The sequence below is a fragment of the Oncorhynchus nerka genome, linkage group LG11 (genome assembly GCF_034236695.1).
Source record: "Oncorhynchus nerka isolate Pitt River linkage group LG11, Oner_Uvic_2.0, whole genome shotgun sequence".
NCBI classification, from domain to species: Eukaryota; Metazoa; Chordata; class Actinopteri; order Salmoniformes; family Salmonidae; genus Oncorhynchus; species Oncorhynchus nerka.
Window position 1 is genome coordinate 36,671,849 of NC_088406.1, and position 20,116 is coordinate 36,691,964.

General features: G+C 48.0%; 1 protein-coding gene across 2 annotated transcripts in view; it reads left to right on the plus strand.

The window, feature by feature from the left end:
- The first annotated feature begins 1,598 nt into the window (after positions 1–1,598).
- LOC115137772 (septin-5-like) overlaps positions 1,599–20,116 on the plus strand; it is a 28,418-nt gene continuing 9,900 nt past the window's right edge. For both annotated transcript variants that reach the window (XM_065024489.1, XM_065024488.1), the window contains exons 1-8: positions 1,599–1,710; positions 3,071–3,195; positions 10,264–10,653; positions 11,030–11,213; positions 11,307–11,430; positions 12,408–12,542; positions 13,263–13,380; positions 15,783–15,884. In XM_065024489.1, the coding sequence (XP_064880561.1) occupies positions 3,094–3,195; positions 10,264–10,653; positions 11,030–11,213; positions 11,307–11,430; positions 12,408–12,542; positions 13,263–13,380; positions 15,783–15,884 (1,155 nt within the window). In that variant the 5' untranslated portion in view covers positions 1,599–1,710; positions 3,071–3,093. The remainder of the gene's footprint in view (positions 1,711–3,070; positions 3,196–10,263; positions 10,654–11,029; positions 11,214–11,306; positions 11,431–12,407; positions 12,543–13,262; positions 13,381–15,782; positions 15,885–20,116) is intronic.

The window sequence follows — 20,116 nt, forward strand, 5'->3', positions numbered from 1 at the left end:
GCTGTAGCCCTGTTGGCTGACTGGGTTGTTTCAGGTGTACGTCAAGAGAGCGTTCAGATATATAGCCTCATTTGTTTCTGACTGTATGCTTTAGATTTCTCCTCTCCTTTTCTCAGGAATAGTGTGACTAAATCAAAAGGAATGCAATGGAATAAGAAGTTAAATGAAGATGTAAACTGTAGAGTTATGTGACTTAATTTACCAAGACAAATTTTGGTCAACGTGACTATCATTTTCATTATGACAACCTCTTTGTCTATTCTTGTTAGTTGTGATGAATTCAGTTTGATTCTCTCTGACTGTATGTATGACTGTATGTATGACTGTATGTAGTCTGCTCTCCCTTCCTTTCTTTCTAAAGGATTTGGGGACTTTCCATTAGATCACTTTGATGTGCTTATCATGGGTTCAACATAATAAGACAACCCATGAGAAATAAATGTCCACCATATTTTCCCAACCAAGCACTGTACGTACATGAGAGAAATGGATGGAATAATTCTAAACACAGTTGCGTAATAGGCCTAGTGTTATGTTAGGGAGGTTGCAGCAGTTCAATGCATAACTCTGTAAAGTCATTAGTGTGTGTGTCTCCCATGAAGGCAAGTGAACAAGTACACACTTGGGACAGTGTAGAGAATCTGGGAGAAGGGAGATGAAGGCTCAGAAGGAAAGCATGCGTGGGTGACGAAACACTTGGAACTGTATTTGCGACTGATGCTACCCTACCTCTAGATTGAGCTGTTCATTAACAGAGAGCAGGATAAATGATCCTGTTCGCCCTCTCTCCTCCCTCCATCCTCATATCCTGCAGCAATGCAAGAGGGTGAAAGGGGGGCAGTAATCCCAAGGTTAACCCACTCCAGAGTACTCTGTGCCAGGCATGCCAAGTACCCATGATGGACGTGCTGCCCAGGCTGACTGACTGGGTGATGTCACCAGTCCAACTCTGCTGCCTGATCGTCACTACCACTATTGTTTTGCTGTCTGTGTTAAGGCTCTTATATTCAGTATAATCTGAGATTCCTCCTCTTTATCTCTCTCTTTATCTCTCTCCTCTCACTATTGGTTTCTATCTGTTTTCTCTGTCTCCCTCCCTTGATATGCCATCTCTTTTCTTCTCACTTTATGTCAAACTGTTGAATAAAGACCTCATGAGACAGTGTTCTTTTGGAAGCGAGGCAGCCAGCCATGCAGGCGGGTAAAGAGAGGAGACTTCCATCCATCTACAGGGAAATTCCTTGATCATCATCCCTTAAATCCTTTCAGCTGTGGCTGTGGTCTCCTAAGACTTTAATGCTAAAGATAATCACACAATCCAGTGCCTGACAGCCCAACTGATACACCTGGGCTTTTCAGGCAGTGTAACCAGAGATGAGTGGCCTCAAAAGTTAGGAAGTTGGTGTTATTGGGATGGTGTGGTTTGGACAGCCTGATCCTGTGAACCGTGATGGGTGCGTGGGCCGTGGATGGATTTCATGTCTATGTGGCTGATAGGACTAGGAGCCCCAGGGCGGTGGGACAGCCAGGCAGCTCGATGGGGCTGAAGGACACAGTGTCCTGGTTCAGAGGGGGTATATAGGCAGGGGATGCTGGGCACTCCGGACCATTTCCCGGTGAGGGCATGAAGAGCTGGTTGAGAGGAGGCAAGAGAGCAAGGCTGTTACATCTCATACAGGGTAACACAGGTGAGGTATTGCAGGAGAACAGGTGAGTTATTGTTCTGAAGATGATTTTTTTCAAATTGAGTCTGAGTTTTTTTTTTAGTTAAGGACATCATAAAAATGTAGTCTAGTTGGAGTACACCCAGGATTAGTTCATTTCTTATAAAGTAAACTTTTTTTTAAGTTTGGATTGTCTTTTAATTGTTTAAAGATTGATTACAAAGACTGCATTATCTTTAGATATATGTCATCAATCAGACTTGTCCTTCAGGTTTTTAAATGGTAGAGCAGAGAAGTGTTCAGAATCTGACAATTATCCTCTCTGTGTGGCAAGTAAAAGATTTAGAAATGTTTGATCTGAAAACCATTCCACACACATCTCTGCTCCAGAGTTGCTAGTGTTGGTTGTTATTGACCTGGGACCCTGTTAACTGGGTCACACGGTGGGTCGTCCATGTTGGGCAATAGATTGGACATTGATCCATGTGGTTTGGTCAGAGAAAAGCAGACCAGAGGAAAACAGGTCAATTGTCCTCTAATCTGTGAGACTATTCATTTCCTTTCCTCTCTGTCCTCTCTGCTCCTAATCCCAATCCCTGTGTAATTAAAACCTTGTTGGGATGACATGAAAAACCTTGTTGGGATGACTTTGAAAACCTTGTTGGGATGACTTGGAAATCCTTGTTGGGTGACTTGGAAAACCTTGTCTTGAAAACCCTGCATGGCCTTGCTGTGAACTTTGAGTGTTAGTATGCATGTGTATTTCAGTTTTTATTTTCAGTAAAGACATTTCCACTCTACCTGATGCAACTGCAGCCGGATCAGTTCATTTCATCTGCTTCAGTAACAGTGCTTTGTTAGACCCCCTGAATGGGAAGAAATCAGAATCAGTTAAACTAAGTGCAGCTGGACAAATAAACAACATTAGGCTGAGAGTACTGCTGGAGTGGAATGACCAGACAGAATAGATCCCTGCCCATACCAACATTATTTCTGGACATACACCACTCTGAATACAACTCAATCACCCTGTGGGCTACTCCAGCGGACAGCCATGTTGCTTACTCTGGCATCCAACAGCCATGTTATTTTCTACAGCTGGATCCAGACGTCTGTGTCTCACTACACACTCGTTGTTCATTTCATTCAAGTTTATTTAATCATTTCATTTATTTATTATTATTTATTTTTTCTTTCAACCCTTTTGTATTGGTCTGTTCTACACAAAACACCATCACGCAACGCTATCCTGTTGTCACGCCAACCTACCCTTCCACTTCCTCCATCCCCATTCCCCATGCCTCGTTCTGTTTGGCCCTTCCAATCCTTACTTCCCTGTTGCCCCTGCTCCTTGCCCCGCCCCTCTCCACTCCAAATACATGTTCCCTCCCGGTTGGAGATGGCAGAGTGCACTGTAGCCCCAGTAGCCATGGAGGACAGTGACTGTGAGGCTCACTCATCATCAGATGACCAGGACTCTGCCCCGCCATCCCCTGGCCACACCAGGGACCACCACCATCAGACCGAACAGGTACCAGTGATCAGACCAGATATGGGTCAAAGAAATATGCCAAGTACTTTCCAAATATTTGAGCTGCTGTGCTTGATTTAGTTGGACTGGCACAATGAATGGGACAAATGGAATAGTCCAAAAAGTTCAAAATTCTAAGCTAAATCAAGTGCACCTCAAAAAGTATTTGACATATTTGTATAGGTCTCTCAGTGACATCCCCATCGCCCCCCTCCTAAGCCCACTCTTAAGTGTCATACACAACGCAGTGATGTTGTTGTGGCAGGATGTTTCATACCGCTGTGCTCTTATGTTGCCCCTGTTACCTGCCTCGCAGGTAGCCTAGTGGTTAGAGTGTAGGGATGGAAGGTAGTCTAGTGGTTAGAGTGTAGGGATGGCAGGTAGTCTAGTGGTTAGAGTGTAGGGGCGGCAGGTAGTCTAGTGGTTAGAGTGTAGGGATGGAAGGTAGTCTAGTGGTTAGAGTGTAGGGATGGCAGGTAGTCTAGTGGTTAGAGTGTAGGGATGGAAGGTAGCCTAGTGGTTAGAGTGTAGGGATGGAAGGTAGTCTAGTGGTTAGAGTGTAGGGATGGCAGGTAGTCTAGTGGTTAGAGTGTAGGGGCGGCAGGTAGTCTAGTGGTTAGAGTGTAGGGGCGGCAGGTAGTCTAGTGGTTAGAGTGTAGGGATGGCAGGTAGTCTAGTGGTTAGAGTGTAGGGCGGCAGGTAGTCTAGTGGTTAGAGTGTAGGGATGGAAGGTAGCCTAGTGGTTAGAGTGTAGGGATGGAAGGTAGTCTAGTGGTTAGAGTGTAGGGATGGCAGGTAGTCTAGTGGTTAGAGTGTAGGGGCGGCAGGTAGTCTAGTGGTTAGAGTGTAGGGGCGGCAGGTAGTCTAGTGGTTAGAGTGTAGGGATGGCAGGTAGTCTAGTGGTTAGAGTGTAGGGGCGGCAGGTAGTCTAGTGGTTAGAGTGTAGGGATGGAAGGTAGCCTAGTGGTTAGAGTGTAGGGATGGAAGGTAGTCTAGTGGTTAGAGTGTAGGGATGGCAGGTAGTCTAGTGGTTAGAGTGTAGGGGCGGCAGGTAGTCTAGTTGTTAGAGTGTAGGGATGGAAGGTAGCCTAGTGGTTAGAGTGTAGGGATGGAAGGTAGTCTAGTGGTTAGAGTGTAGGGATGGCAGGTAGTCTAGTGGTTAGAGTGTAGGGGCGGCAGGTAGTCTAGTGGTTAGAGTGTAGGGGCGGCAGGTAGCCTAGTGGTTAGAGTGTAGGGGCGGCAGGTAGTCTAGTGGTTAGAGTGTAGGGGCGGCAGGTAGTCTAGTGGTTAGAGTGTAGGGATGGAAGGTAGTCTAGTGGTTAGAGTGTAGGGATGGCAGGTAGTCTAGTGGTTAGAGTGTAGGGGCGGCAGGTAGCCTAGTGGTTAGAGTGTAGAGGAGGTAGGTAGCCTAGTGGTTAGAGTGTAGGGGCGGCAGGTAGTCTAGTGGTTAGAGTGTAGGGGCGGCAGGTAGTCTAGTGGTTAGAGTGTAGGGGCGGCAGGTAGTCTATTTGTAAGTCGCTCTGGATAAGAGCGTCTGCTAAATGACTTAAATGTAAATGTTAAATGTAGTCTAGTGGTTAGAGTGTAGGGGCGGCAGGTAGCCTAGTGGTTAGAGGGTTGGACTAGTAACCGAAAGGTTGCAAGATCGAATCCCTGAGCTGACCATGTAAAAATCTGCCGTTCTGCCCCTGAACAAGGCAGTTAACCCACTGTTCCTAGGCCGTCATTGAAAATAAGAATTTGTTCTTAACTGACTTGCCTAGTTAACTAAAGTTACAAAAATATGGAACCACAATCAGCCCACTGTTGGCATGCAGGGACAATCTCCTGTTATTATCCTTAGAACTATGTGGAAGGACAATCTAAGATTCATACATACCAAGGACTGGCAACCACGTACATGAAAATTAAGTTAATTGTCCCCATGCTTTAGAACCCTTTTGTAGTTCACTAGTTTACTAGTTCCTGTTTGAACCAGATATTTGTGCAAAAAAGTTCAGAGTGCTTTACTATTGATCCAAAGAAAGGAGGCCCAATGGGCTGTGTGTCTGTTCACAGAGCTAAAAGCTGGAAGAACAGCAATGTATCATCATGACTCTATGTCCGCTTTCAAAACTTAATATCACTATTGAGCAGAGATATGGTACCATAACTCCAGTTTACACTCATTAATATTGTTCCTTTAGAACTAAAACAGCCTCCTAGCCCTTTCAAAACCACTATATTATTTATAGTGGAGCAGGCTGGTGATTCTTTATACAGGCTGGAGCATGGCAGAGAGAGCTGTGGTAACATGAGCACCCGTCTCTAGTCTGGGAACTACAGGGAGAGCTGTGGTAACATGAGCACCAGTCTAGTCTGGGAACTACAGGGAGAGCTGTGGTAACATGAGCACCCGTCTCTAGTCTGGGAACTACAGGGAGAGCTGTGGTAACATGAGCACCCGTCTCTAGTCTGGGAACTACAGGGAGAGCTGTGGTAACATGAGCACCAGTCTAGTCTGGGAACTACAGGGAGAGCTGTGGTAACATGAGCACCAGTCTAGTCTGGGAACTACAGGGAGAGCTGTGGTAACATGAGCACCAGTCTAGTCTGGGAACTACAGGGAGAGCTGTGGTAACATGAGCACCAGTCTCTAGTCTGGGAACTACAGGGAGAGCTGTGGGAACATGAGCACCAGTCTCTAGTCTGGGAACTACAGGGAGAGCTGTGGTAACATGAGCACCAATCTCTAGTCTGGGAACTACAGGGAGAGCTGTGGTAACATGAGCACCAATCTCTAGTCTGGGAACTACAGGGAGAGCTGTGGTAACATGAGCACCAATCTCTAGTCTGGGAACTACAGGGAGAGCTGTGGTAACATGAGCACCAGTCTCTAGTCTGGGAACTACAGGGAGAGCTGTGGTAACATGAGCACCAATCTCTAGTCTGGGAACTACAGGGAGAGCTGTGGTAACATGAGCACCAATCTCTAGTCTGGGAACTACAGGGAGAGCTGTGGTAACATGAGCACCAGTCTCTAGTCTGGGAACTACAGGGAGAGCTGTGGTAACATGAGCACCAGTCTCTAGTCTGGGAACTACAGAGAGAGCTGTGGTAACATGAGCACCAATCTCTAGTCTGGGAACTACAGGGAGAGCCTTGGTAACATGAGCACCAATCTCTAGTCTGGGAACTACAGGGAGAGCTGTGGTAACATGAGCACCCGTCTCTAGTCTGGCAACTACAGGGAGAGCTCTGGTAACATGAGCACCAGTCTCTAGTCTGGGAACTACAGGGAGAGCTGTGGTAACATGAGGACCTGTCTCTAGTCTGGGAACTACAGGGAGAGCTGTGGTAACATGAGCACCCGTCTCTAGTCTGGGAACTACAGGGAGAGCTGTGGTAACATGAGGACCTGTCTCTAGTCTGGGAACTACAGGGAGAGCTGTGGTAACATGAGCACCAGTCTCTAGTCTGGGAACTACAGGGAGAGCTGTGGTAACATGAGCACCCGTCTCTAGTCTGGGAACTACAGGGAGAGCTGTGGTAACATGAGCACCAGTCTCTAGTCTGGGAACTACAGGGAGAGCTGTGGTAACATGAGCACCAGTCTAGTCTGGGAACTACAGGGAGAGCTGTGGTAACATGAGCACCAGTCTCTAGTCTGGGAACTACAGGGAGAGCTGTGGTAACATGAGCACCCGTCTCTAGTCTGGGAACTACAGGGAGAGCTGTGGTAACATGAGGACCTGTCTCTAGTCTGGGAACTACAGGGAGAGCTGTGGTAACATGAGCACCAGTCTAGTCTGGGAACTACAGGGAGAGCTGTGGTAACATGAGCACCAGTCTCTAGTCTGGGAACTACAGGTAGAGCTGTGGTAACATGAGCACCACTCTAGTCTGGGAACTACAGGGAGAGCTGTGTTAACATGAGCACCAGTCTCTAGTCTGGGAACTACAGGGAGAGCTGTGGTAACATGAGCACCAGTCTCTAGTCTGGGAACTACAGAGAGAGCTGTGGTAACATGAGCACCAGTCTCTAGTCTGGGAACTACAGGGAGAGCTGTGGTAACATGAGCACCCGTCTCTAGTCTGGGAACTACAGGGAGAGCTGTGGTAACATGAGCACCAGTCTAGTCTGGGAACTACAGGGAGAGCTGTGGTAACATGAGCACCAGTCTAGTCTGGGAACTACAGGGAGAGCTGTGGTAACATGAGCACCAGTCTAGTCTGGGAACTACAGGGAGAGCTGTGGTAACATGAGCACCAGTCTAGTCTGGGAACTACAGGGAGAGCTGTGGTAACATGAGCACCAATCTCTAGTCTGGGAACTACAGGGAGAGCTGTGGTAACATGAGCACCCGTCTCTAGTTTGGGAACTACAGGGAGAGCTGTGGTAACATGAGCACCCGTCTCTAGTCTGGGAACTACAGGGAGAGCTGTGGTAACATGAGCACCAGTCTAGTCTGGGAACTACAGGGAGAGCTGTGGTAACATGAGCACCAGTCTAGTCTGGGAACTACAGGGAGAGCTGTGGTAACATGAGCACCAGTCTAGTCTGGGAACTACAGGGAGAGCTGTGGTAACATGAGCACCAGTCTAGTCTGGGAACTACAGGGAGAGCTGTGGTAACATGAGCACCAGTCTAGTCTGGGAACTACAGGGAGAGCTGTGGTAACATGAGCACCAGTCTAGTCTGGGAACTACAGGGAGAGCTGTGGTAACATGAGCACCAGTCTAGTCTGGGAACTACAGGGAGAGCTGTGGTAACATGAGCACCAGTCTAGTCTGGGAACTACAGGGAGAGATGTGGTAACATGAGCACCAGTCTAGTCTGGGAACTACAGGGAGAGCTGTGGTAACATGAGCACCAGTCTAGTCTGGGAACTACAGGGAGAGCTGTGGTAACATGAGCACCAGTCTAGTCTGGGAACTACAGGGAGAGCTGTGGTAACATGAGCACCAGTCTCTAGTCTGGGAACTACAGGGAGAGCTGTGGTAACATGAGCACCAGTCTAGTCTGGGAACTACAGGGAGAGCTGTGGTAACATGAGCACCCGTCTCTAGTTTGGGAACTACAGGGAGAGCTGTGGTAACATGAGCACCAGTCTAGTCTGGGAACTACAGGGAGAGCTGTGGTAACATGAGCACCAGTCTAGTCTGGGAACTACAGGGAGAGCTGTGGTAACATGAGCACCAGTCTAGTCTGGGAACTACAGGGAGAGCTGTGGTAACATGAGCACCCGTCTCTAGTTTGGGAACTACAGGGAGAGCTGTGGTAACATGAGCACCAGTCTAGTCTGGGAACTACAGGGAGAGCTGTGGTAACATGAGCACCAGTCTAGTCTGGGAACTACAGGGAGAGCTGTGGTAACATGAGCACCAGTCTAGTCTGGGAACTACAGGGAGAGCTGTGGTAACATGAGCACCAGTCTCTAGTCTGGGAACTACAGGGAGAGCTGTGGTAACATGAGCACCAGTCTAGTCTGGGAACTACAGGGAGAGCTGTGGTAACATGAGCACCAGTCTAGTCTGGGAACTACAGGGAGAGCTGTGGTAACATGAGCACCAGTCTCTAGTCTGGGAACTCCTTGGGAGAGAATTCCCTTTACAAGTTCAGCTACACACAGGGGCTCTGTCTTTGTTGGTCTCATGAATTGTAGGTATTGTCATCAGGTAAGGTAGATGGTTTACTCTTGTGGTTTGGGAAAAAGCAGAGAAGGGAAGAAAAATGTAATCATGATTGACAGGTTTAGGTAGATTTGAAAATGAGAGTGCTGTTACTAATCACCACCTTGGGGCCACAAATTGATCAGTCATTGTGTAAATGACATTTGAGGTGACATGTTTAACACCAACAGGTTTTTATCAGGTTTCCTTTGTATACCAGTATGTCGAGAGAGACACCCATTAGATGATGTCAAGGTTGAGTCCTTGTTGATGTAATAAAGTGTGTTTTCGTGAATGTATGAAGTTGTATCACACTGCATTACAGCAGTTAATTTGAGTAGTCATCTAGTAATCAAGAGGGTTCATTAATCGCTTAGAGGTTAATTTTCTTTAGCTCTACTCTATCAATGGAAACCATATTTGGTTGTGGAGAGCGAAGTGCACACCAATGCCACCCAGATGTGGCGTCACGACATGTTTCTGTGATCTGTGCAGTCTGGAAGTGCCTCCTGTGCTTCTGCTCTGGTGGAACTTCTGATGTAACCCATTAAATGGTTCCCTCCATTCTTTATCATCCACGTGGCTACAATACCGTACCTTCTATTGAATTGTGTTGTCCCAGGTTGTGTCCCAAATGGCACCCTATTCATTATATAGTGCACTACTTTTGACCAGGGTCCATAGGGAATAGGGTGCCACCAAGTCTGAATCTGCTGAGCAGGGAGAATCTTTTCAGCCAGCTGCCACGACACTGCACTTTAAACAAGATATATCCTCCCATTTCCTACAAGTTCATGAAGATCAATTATGTAGTTCTGTCCTTGAGCTGTGCTCGTCTATTAATGTTCTGTGTTATGTATGCTTCAGCAATAGCTAATGGGGATCCTATCAAAATACTAATACTACAATTATGATATGAATTATCTACTCTAGTGGAGGACCATGTGCTTGTTATCAGTTTGATGGACATCACGGATCTCTTCTTCCCCGGCATTTGACATCGGCATTCCTCCCATCAGCACAAATATTTACCCTCTTATGTTGTTAATCTTGTAGCTTCTCTGGTGGTCTCTCTAGTGAATCAGTCAATCAATATCTTCTTTCCTCACTGTCTCTTAGTGTAAATCTTCTCTAACCCTTAGAGAACTAGGCCTATCTTGCACTTATAATAATGATTTATTCTGTTTCTCGTACCTTCTCTCCGTCAAAACATTGAGTGATTCTAACCACTCTGTACTTTCCTCTTTTCTGTTGATCCTTATGTTGCCCCTGTTACCTTCGTCCTTGTTTTCCTTCCCATCTATATTATCCTCCTTCCTGCGTCGACCTTTACTCTCCTCTGTCCACTCTTCTCTGCATCACCTCTCCCACCCACCCGGAAAACACCCACCGTTCCCTGGCCCCCCTCCCCCTTAGCACTCAAGCCATTCCAAGGACGACTCTGAAGACTCTGAGTTGGAGAACATTATGCAACAAGACCCCCACCACAACGGGGGCCATCCACACCCCCACCTGCCTCTTCCCAGCTATGAGCACAGCCCCGACCATGAGCACCCCCACCCGGTGGACAGGGAGGCGGAGGGTGGCGACAGCCCCCCGAACACCCCCGGGACGCCCACCTCTGGGACCCCACCGTTTTTGCGCCCTCCCACGGCAGGTGGCAGGGCCCAATCAGACAACCAGTGCGTAGGGAGGCTGCAGCTGGGTGGAGGTGGATTGGTGGATCACTATGATATGCAGTCTCCCCTCAGTCCCACCAGGCCCAAGAGCCCCTGGGGCCGCTTTGATCCCTACGACTTTCCAGAGGTAAACTTCAGGCCAGGGGGACCGTGTAGAGACCAGAGGCAACACTATGGGCAACATGGGTTGGGTTATCAGCTCTCCAGTCCAAATAGTATGTGCTTTAGCCTCAGAGGAGCACTAGCATCAGGTTCAGGCCATTTCCAGTGATGTTTACTTGGGAACTTTGATTGTGTCTGACTGATGACTCAGTTTGTGGCTTTCGCTTTGAAAATTGATGTTGGTCAAAGACAGTAGTGTGTTCTGTTGTGTTGACAATGGCTTCATTCAATACCCTACATCTGGTAAAATGGCTTTAAGTTTGTAACTCGCAATGTGCCGCCACCAGAATTTAGCAGATTGTTTAAAATGGCGCCTCTTTGTGTTTCTCCTGCTTTCTTAGGACCAAGACAAGGAATATGTGGGATTTGCCACACTGCCAAACCAGGTGCACCGTAAGTCTGTCAAGAAGGGCTTTGACTTCACCCTGATGGTAGCAGGGGAGTCTGGTCTGGGCAAGTCCACCCTGGTCAACAGCCTCTTCCTCACAGACCTCTACAAGGACAGGAAGCTACTCAACGCTGAGGGTGAGGCGGCCATTTTGGTGTCTCATCTTCTGAATAAATGAATGCATGATTTTAAATGGCCAGCTGCTGAGGAAATGTGTGTTTTAACTCCAGAGCGGATCACTCAGACAGTGGAGATCACTAAACACACAGTGGACATTGAGGAGAAGGGGGTCAAGCTGAAGCTCACCATCGTAGACACCCCTGGCTTTGGAGACGCTGTCAATAACACTGAATGGTATATGTCAAACATCCTTCCTCCATAGGACTCTTCTTTGATGTCAGTTTGAGGTACAGTTGCAGTATAGCTCAGTATATAGTAGGAGAATGACTGATGTCTCTGTCTCCCCCACCGCCCTAGCGTGAAGTCAGTGGGTTAGGGTTGGTATGGTTAGTGGTTGTAGGGTGGCTGTCTCTGCAGTATTGCCTCAGTGCTGGTGTGTCTCTGTGTCTCCCCCACCGCCCTAGCGTGAAGTCAGTGGGTTAGGGTTGGTATGGTTAGTGGTTGTAGGGTGGCTGTCTCTGCAGTATTGCCTCAGTGCTGGTGTGTCTCTGTGTCTCCCCACCGCCCTAGCGTGAAGTCAGTGGGTTAGGGTTGGTATGGTTAGTGGTTGTAGGGTGGCTGTCTCTGCAGTATTGCCTCAGTGCTGGTGTGTCTCTGTGTCTCCCCACCGCCCTAGCGTGAAGTCAGTGGGTTAGGGTTGGTATGGTTGGTGGTTGTAGGGTGGCTGTCTCTGCAGTATTGCCTCAGTGCTGGTGTGTCTCTGTGTCTCCCCCACCGCCCTAGCGTGAAGTCAGTGGGTTAGGGTTGGTATGGTTAGTGGTTGTAGGGTGGCTGTCTCTGCAGTATTGCCTCAGTGCTGGTGTGTCTCTGTGTCTCCCCCACCACCCTAGCGTGAAGTCAGTGGGTTAGGGTTGGTATGGTCAGTGGTTGTAGGGTGGCTGTCTCTGCAGTATTGCCTCAGTGCTGGTGTGTCTCTGTGTCTCCCCCACCGCCCTAGCGTGAAGTCAGTGGGTTAGGGTTGGTATGGTTAGTGGTTGTAGGGTGGCTGTCTCTGCAGTATTGCCTCAGTGCTGGTGTGTCTCTGTGTCTCCCCCACCGCCCTAGCGTGAAGTCAGTGGGTTAGGGTTGGTATGGTTAGTGGTTGTAGGGTGGCTGTCTCTGCAGTATTGCCTCAGTGCTGGTGTGTCTCTGTGTCTCCCCCACCGCCCTAGCTGGAAGTCAGTGGCGGACTACATCGACCAGCAGTTTGAGCAGTACTTCAGGGACGAGAGTGGACTGAACAGGAAGAACATCCAGGATAACAGAGTCCACTGCTGCCTCTACTTCATCTCTCCCTTTGGACACGGGTACGTCAGCTACGACATGTCGTCTCTGTCTCAATACTCTTTAAATGGAGTCCTTCTATTGAGACAAACATATTGGCTGTGTCTCAATACTCTTAGATTAGTTTCCTTTCCCCTTCTACCTTCCTTCCTTCCTTCACTACCACTGATAGGGTTTCCACTATGCACCATGTTGGTTTGCACCATGTCCCATGCATTCTAAATGCATTGGGTTTCCCTGGAATCTAGAACCACCTTGCTCTGCTGCCTCCAGGGAAATCCGCATCTCGTGCAGTGCTAAACGTTCAACGTTCTATCCATTTTGAGGTGCAGATGCTACAATACTAAACTTTCTCTCCAATCTTTGGGGTAAATGCTGATGCGGTACTTTTGTCTGAGTTTACGGTCTGTTTCACACCAGTGTGTAAGTTGCACCATCAGTAGCATTGAAGCACTGCTGCAAACCTGTAATAAGGAGATAGCTCCCTCTGCTGACCACTCTTGGATACTACTACTATCCTTGAAAATATGGGTTAATGAGGATTACCTTCATTTGGATTACCGTAATTATCCCTTTAGCTCTTAACCATATCCAAGTTGTGTCAGTGTTTCCACATGTACAGTGTGTTTTGGTTGTTTTCTCAGTGTTGAGTTGTTGTCCCTAATTGTATGTTGCTCTGGTCATTTAGTCTGCTAAATCACAAAAAAAATATATGTCATATCTTGTTGTCTTGTATGTCTCAGTCTGAGGCCTCTGGATGTGGAGTTTATGAAGGCCCTTCATGAGAAGGTCAACATTGTGCCCATCCTGGCCAAGGCAGACACACTCACACCCACCGAGGTCAAGAAAAAGAAATTCAAGGCAAGCCCACTCTAACTCGCTTTTCTATCTGTGTCTGCTTGTCTGAATACCGTGGGTGTGTGCAAATAAGAAATGGACAGGGTTCATTGGTTTCTAAAATCATTTTGATTTCAAGGTGACTGTTTTGATGGATTTGCTTTTGCTCCATCCTCAATCAGAGGATTCCAAACAGTCGTTTATTATTCTTCTCTCTGTCCCTCCCTCCATATTCTTCTCTCTGTGCCTCCCTCCATCTTCTTCTCTCTGTCCCTCCCTCCATATTCTTCTCTCTGTCCCTCCCTCCATATTCTTCTCTCTGTGCCTCCCTCCATCTTCTTCTCTCTGTCCCTCCCTCCATCTTCTTCTCTCTGTCCCTCCCTCCATCTTCTTCTCTCTGTCCCTCCCTCCATCTTCTTCTCTCTGTCCCTCCCTCCATCTTCTTCTCTCTGTCCCTCCCTCCATCTTCTTCTCTCTGTCCCTCCCTCCATATTCTTCTCTCTGTCCCTCCCTCCATCTTCTTCTCTCTGTCTCTCCCTCCATATTCTTCTCTCTGTCCCTCCCTCCATCTTCTTCTCTCTGTCCCTCCCTCCATCTTCTTCTCTCTGTCTCTCCCTCCATATTCTTCTCTCTGTCCCTCCCTCCATATTCTTCTCTCTGTCCCTCCCTCCATCTTCTTCTCTCTGTCCCTCCCTCCATATTCTTCTCTCTGTCCCTCCCTCCATCTTCTTCTCTCTGTCTCTCCCTCCATATTCTTCTCTCTGTCCCTCCCTCCATCTTCTTCCCTCTGTCCCTCCCTCCATCTTCTTCTCTCTGTCACTACCTCATCTTCTTCTCTCTGTCCCTCCCTCCATATTCTTCTCTCTGTCCCTCCCTCCATCTTCTTCTCTCTGTCCCTCCCTCCATCTTCTTCTCTCTGTCTCTCCCTCCATATTCTTCTCTCTGTCCCTCCCTCCATCTTCTTCTCTCTGTCCCTCCCTCCATATTCTTCTCTCTGTCTCTCCCTCCATCTTCTTCTCTCTGTCCCTCCCTCCATATTCTTCTCTCTGTCTCTCCCTCCATCTTCTTCTCTCTGTCTCTCCCTCCATCTTCTTCTCTCTGTCTCTCCCTCCATCTTCTTCTCTCTGTCACTACCTCATCTTCTTCTCTCTGTCACTACCTCATCTTCTTCTCTCTGTCACTACCTCATCTTCTTCTCTCTGTCCCTCCCTCCATCTTCTTCTCTCTGTCCCTCCCTCCATCTTCTTCTCTCTGTCACTACCTCATCTACTTCTCTCTGTCACTACCTCCATCTTCTTCTCTCTGTCCCTCCCTCCATCTTCTTCTCTCTGTCACTACCTCATCTTCTTCTCTCTGTCACTACCTCATGTTCATCTCTCTGTCCCTCCCTCCATCCATGTTCATCTCTCTGTCCCTCCCTCCATCCATGTCCATCTCTCTGTCCCTCCCTCCCTCCATCCATGTTCATCTCTCTGTCCCTCCCTCCATCCATGTTCATCTCTCTGTCCCTCCCTCCATCCATGTTCATCTCTCTGTCCCTCCCTCCATCCATGTTCATCTCTCTGTCCCTCCCTCCATCTTCTTCTCTCTGTTTCTCCCTCCATCTTCTTCTCTCTGTTTCTCCCTCCATATTCTTCTCTCTGTCCCTCCCTCCATCTTCTTCTCTCTGTCCCTCCCTCCATCTTCTTCTCTCTGTCCCTCCCTCCATATTCTTCTCTCTGTCCCTCCCTCCATATTCTTCTCTCTGTCCCTCCCTCCATCTTCTTCTCTCTGTCCCTCCCTCCATATTCTTCTCTCTGTCCCTCCCTCCATATTCTTCTCTCTGTCCCTCCCTCCATATTCTTCTCTCTGTCCCTCCCTCCATATTCTTCTCTCTGTCCCTCCCTCCATATTCTTCTCTCTGTCTCTCCCTCCATCTTCTTCTCTCTGTCTCTCCCTCCATCTTCTTCTCTCTGTCACTACCTCCATCTTCTTCTCTCTGTCTCTCCCTCCATCTTCTTCTCTCTGTCTCTCCCTCCATCTTCTTCTCTCTGTCTCTCCCTCCATCTTCTTCTCTCTGTCTCTCCCTCCATCTTCTTCTCTCTGTCTCTCCCTCCATCTTCTTCTCTCTTTCCCTCCCTCTGTCCCTCCCTCGTTCCATCTTCTTCTCTCTGTCCCTCCCTCCCTCATTCCATCTGCTTCTCTCTGTCCCTCTGTCCCTCCCTGGTTCCATCTTCTTCTCTCTGTCCCTCCCTCCCTCGTTCCATCTGCTTCTCTCTGTCCCTCTGTCCCTCCCTGGTTCCATCTTCTTCTCTCTGTCCCTCCCTCCCTCATTCCATCTGCTTCTCTCTGTCCCTCTGTCCCTCCCTGGTTCCATCTTCTTCTCTCTGTCCCTCCCTCCCTCGTTCCAACTGCTTCTCTCTGTCCCTCCCTACAACTTCATGTAGATCCGAGAGGAGATCCAGCAGTATGGGATTAAGATCTACCAGTTCCCAGACTGTGACTCTGATGAGGATGAGGACTTCAAACAGCAGGATCAGGAGCTCAAGGTGAACCACATTTATCCAAACCTCACATCACTAGTTGAGGAAGTATGACAACATAAAGGACACTGGTCATCATAAGCAATCTGTCTGCAATACAGAAATGCTGGGATAGGAAACCTAGATTAGAGATAATGTCCATACCCTTGTTGTTATTGAGCACACAGCCTTGAATAGTTATCTGTTTGTGAATTCTATTGATGTGTGTGTGCACTGGCGCACTAGAGGGCAGGGTGTGGCTGTGCATCCAGACCAGGCCTGAATGGCGTTTTGGTAGATAAATGTGTCTCAGTCACTCCCCCTCATAGAACCGTGTCTGTGACCTCATGTGCCCTGACAGTGTTCTCTGTTCATTTCTAAGTAGACTCCAACACCATTGTTAAGTTTGCCGATGACACAACAGTAGTAGGCCTGATCACTGACGACGACGAGACCGCCTATAGGGAGGAGGTCAGAGACCTGACCATGTGGTGTCAGCACAACAACCTCTCCCTCAACGTGATCAAGACAATGGAGATGATTGTGGACTACAGGAGGAGGACAAAGAACGTCCCCATTCTCATCAACGGGTCTGTAGTGGAGCAGGTTGAGCGCTTCAAGTTCCTTGGTGTCCACATCACCAACAAACTTACATGGTCCAAGCACACCAAGACTGTTGTGAAGAGCGCACGACAAAACCTATTCTCCCTCAGGAGACGGAAAATATTTGGCATGGGTCCTCAGATCCTCAAAAGGTTCTACAGCTGCACCATTGAGGGCATCCTGGTTGCATCACTGCCTGGTATGGCAACTGCTCTGCCTCCGACCGCAAGTCACTACAGAGGGTATTGCGTACGGCCCAGTACATCACCAGGGCCAAGCTTCCTGCAATCCAAGAAGTCTATACCAGTTGGTGTCAGAGGAAGGCCTAAAAATTGTCAAAGACTCCAGCCACCCTACTCATAGACTGTTCTCTCTGCTACCACACGCAAGCAGTACCGGAGTGCCAAGTCTAGGTCCAAGAGGCTTCTAAACAGCTTCTACCCCCAAACCATAAGACTCCTGAACATCTAATAAAATGGCTACCCAGACTATTTGCATTATCCACCCCACCACACTTTTACACTGCTGCTACATTCTACTTGTTATCTACATGTACATATTACCTCGACTAACCGGTGCCCCCACACATTGACTCTGTACCGGTACCCCCTGTATATAGCCTCCACATTGACTCTGTACCGGTACCCCCTGTATATAGCCTCCACATTGACTCTGTACCGGTACCCCCTGTATATAACCTCCACATTGACTCTGTACCGGTACCCCCTGTATATAACCTCCACATTGACTCTGTAACCGGTACCCCCTGTATATAGCCTCCACATTGACTCTGTACCGGTACCCCCTGTATTTAACATCCACATTGACTCTGTAACCGGTACCCCCTGTATATAACCTCCACATTGACTCTGTACCGGTACCCCCTGTATATAACCTCCACATTGACTCTGTAACCGGTACCCCCTGTATATAACCTTCACATTGACTCTGTACCGGTACCCCCTGTATATAACCTCCACATTGACTCTGTACCGGTACCCCCTGTATATAACCTCCACATTGACTCTGTAACCGGTACCCCCTGTATATAACCTCCACATTGACTCTGTACCGGTACCCCCTGTATATAACCTTCACATTGACTCTGTACCGGTATCCCCTGTATATAACCTCCACATTGACTCTGTAACCGGCACCCCCTGTATATAACCTCCACATTGACTCTGTACCGGTACCCCCTGTATATAACCTCCACATTGACTCTGTAACCAGTACCCCCTGTATATAACCTCCACATTGACTCTGTAACCGGTACCCCCTGTATATAACCTCCACATTGACTCTGTAACCGTAACCAACCTCCACATTGACTCTGTAAATCCTGTATATAACCTCCACATTGACTCTGTAACCGGTACCCTCTGTATATAACCTCCACATTGACTCTGTAACCGGTACCCCCTGTATATAACCTCCACATTGACTCTGTAACCGGTACCCTCTGTATATAACCTCCACATTGACTCTGTAACCGGTACCCCCTGTATATAACCTAATATAACCTCCACATTGACTCTGTACCCCCTGTATATAACCTCCACATTGACTCTGTAACCGGTACCCTCTGTATATAACCTCCACATTGACTCTGTAACCGGTACCCTCTGTATATAACCTCCACATTGACTCTGTAACCGGTACCCTCTGTATATAACCTCCACATTGACTCTATAACCGGTACCCCTGTATATAACCTCCACATTGACTCTGTAACCGGTACCCCACATTGACTGTATATAACCTCCACATTGACTCTGTAACCGGTACCCCCTGTATATAACCTCCACATTGACTCTGTAACCGGTACCCTCTGTATATAACCTCCACATTGACTCTGTAACCGGTACCCCCTGTATATAACCTCCACATTGACTCTGTAACCGGTACCCCTGTATATAGCCTCCACATTGACTCTGTAACCGGTACCCCTGTATATAACCTCCACATTGACTCTGTAACCGGTACCCCCTGTATATAACCTCCACATTGACTCTGTACCGGTACCCCCTGTATATAACCTCCACATTGACTCTGTAACCGGTACCCCCTGTATATAGCCTCCACATTGACTCTGTACCGGTACCCCCTGTATTTAACATCCACATTGACTCTGTAACCGGTACCCCCTGTATATAACCTCCACATTGACTCTGTACCGGTACCCCCTGTATATAACCTCCACATTGACTCTGTAACCGGTACCCCCTGTATATAACCTTCACATTGACTCTGTACCGGTACCCCCTGTATATAACCTCCACATTGACTCTGTACCGGTACCCCCTGTATATAACCTCCACATTGACTCTGTAACCGGTACCCCCTGTATATAACCTCCACATTGACTCTGTACCGGTACCCCTGTATATAACCTTCACATTGACTCTGTACCCCCTGTATATAACCTCCACATTGACTCTGTAACCGGCACCCCCTGTATATAACCTCCACATTGACTCTGTACCGGTACCCCCTGTATATAACCTCCACATTGACTCTGTAACCAGTACCCCCTGTATATAACCTCCACATTGACTCTGTAACCGGTACCCCCTGTATATAACCTCCACATTGACTCTGTAACCGGTACCCTCTGTATATAACCTCCACATTGACTCTGTAACCGGTACCCCCTGTATATAACCTCCACATTGACTCTGTAACCGGTACCCTCTGTATATAACCTCCACATTGACTCTGTAACCGGTACCCCCTGTATATAACCTCCACATTGACTCTGTAACCGGTACCCTCTGTATATAACCTCCACATTGACTCTATAACCGGTGTATATAACCTCCACATTGACTCTGTAACCGGTACCCCCTGTATATAACCTCCACATTGACTCTGTAACCGGTACCCTCTGTATATAACCTCCACATTGACTCTGTAACCGGTACCCTCTGTATATAACCTCCACATTGACTCTGTAACCGGTACCCTCTGTATATAACCTCCACATTGACTCTATAACCGGTACCCCCTGTATATAACCTCCACATTGACTCTGTAACCGGTACCCCTGTATATAACCTCCACATTGACTCTGTAACCGGTACCCCTGTATATAACCTCCACATTGACTCTGTAACCGGTACCCCCTGTATATAACCTCCACATTGACTCTGTAACCGGTACCCTCTGTATATAACCTCCACATTGACTCTGTAACCGGTACCCCTGTATATAACCTCCACATTGACTCTGTAACCGGTACCCCCTGTATATAACCTCCACATTGACTCTGTAACCGGTACCCCCTGTATATAACCTCCACATTGACTCTGTAACCGGTACCCCCTGTATATAACCTCCACATTGACTCTGTAACCGGTACCCCTGTATATAACCTCCACATTGACTCTGTAACCGGTACCCCCTGTATATAACCTCCACATTGACTCTGTAACCGGTACCCCCTGTATATAACCTCCACATTGACTCTGTAACCGGTACCCCCTGTATATAACCTCCACATTGACTCTGTAACCGGTACCCCCTGTATATAACCTCCACATTGACTCTGTAACCGGTACCCTCTGTATATAACCTCCACATTGACTCTGTAACCGGTACCCCTGTATATAACCTCCACATTGACTCTGTAACCGGTACCCCCTGTATATAACCTC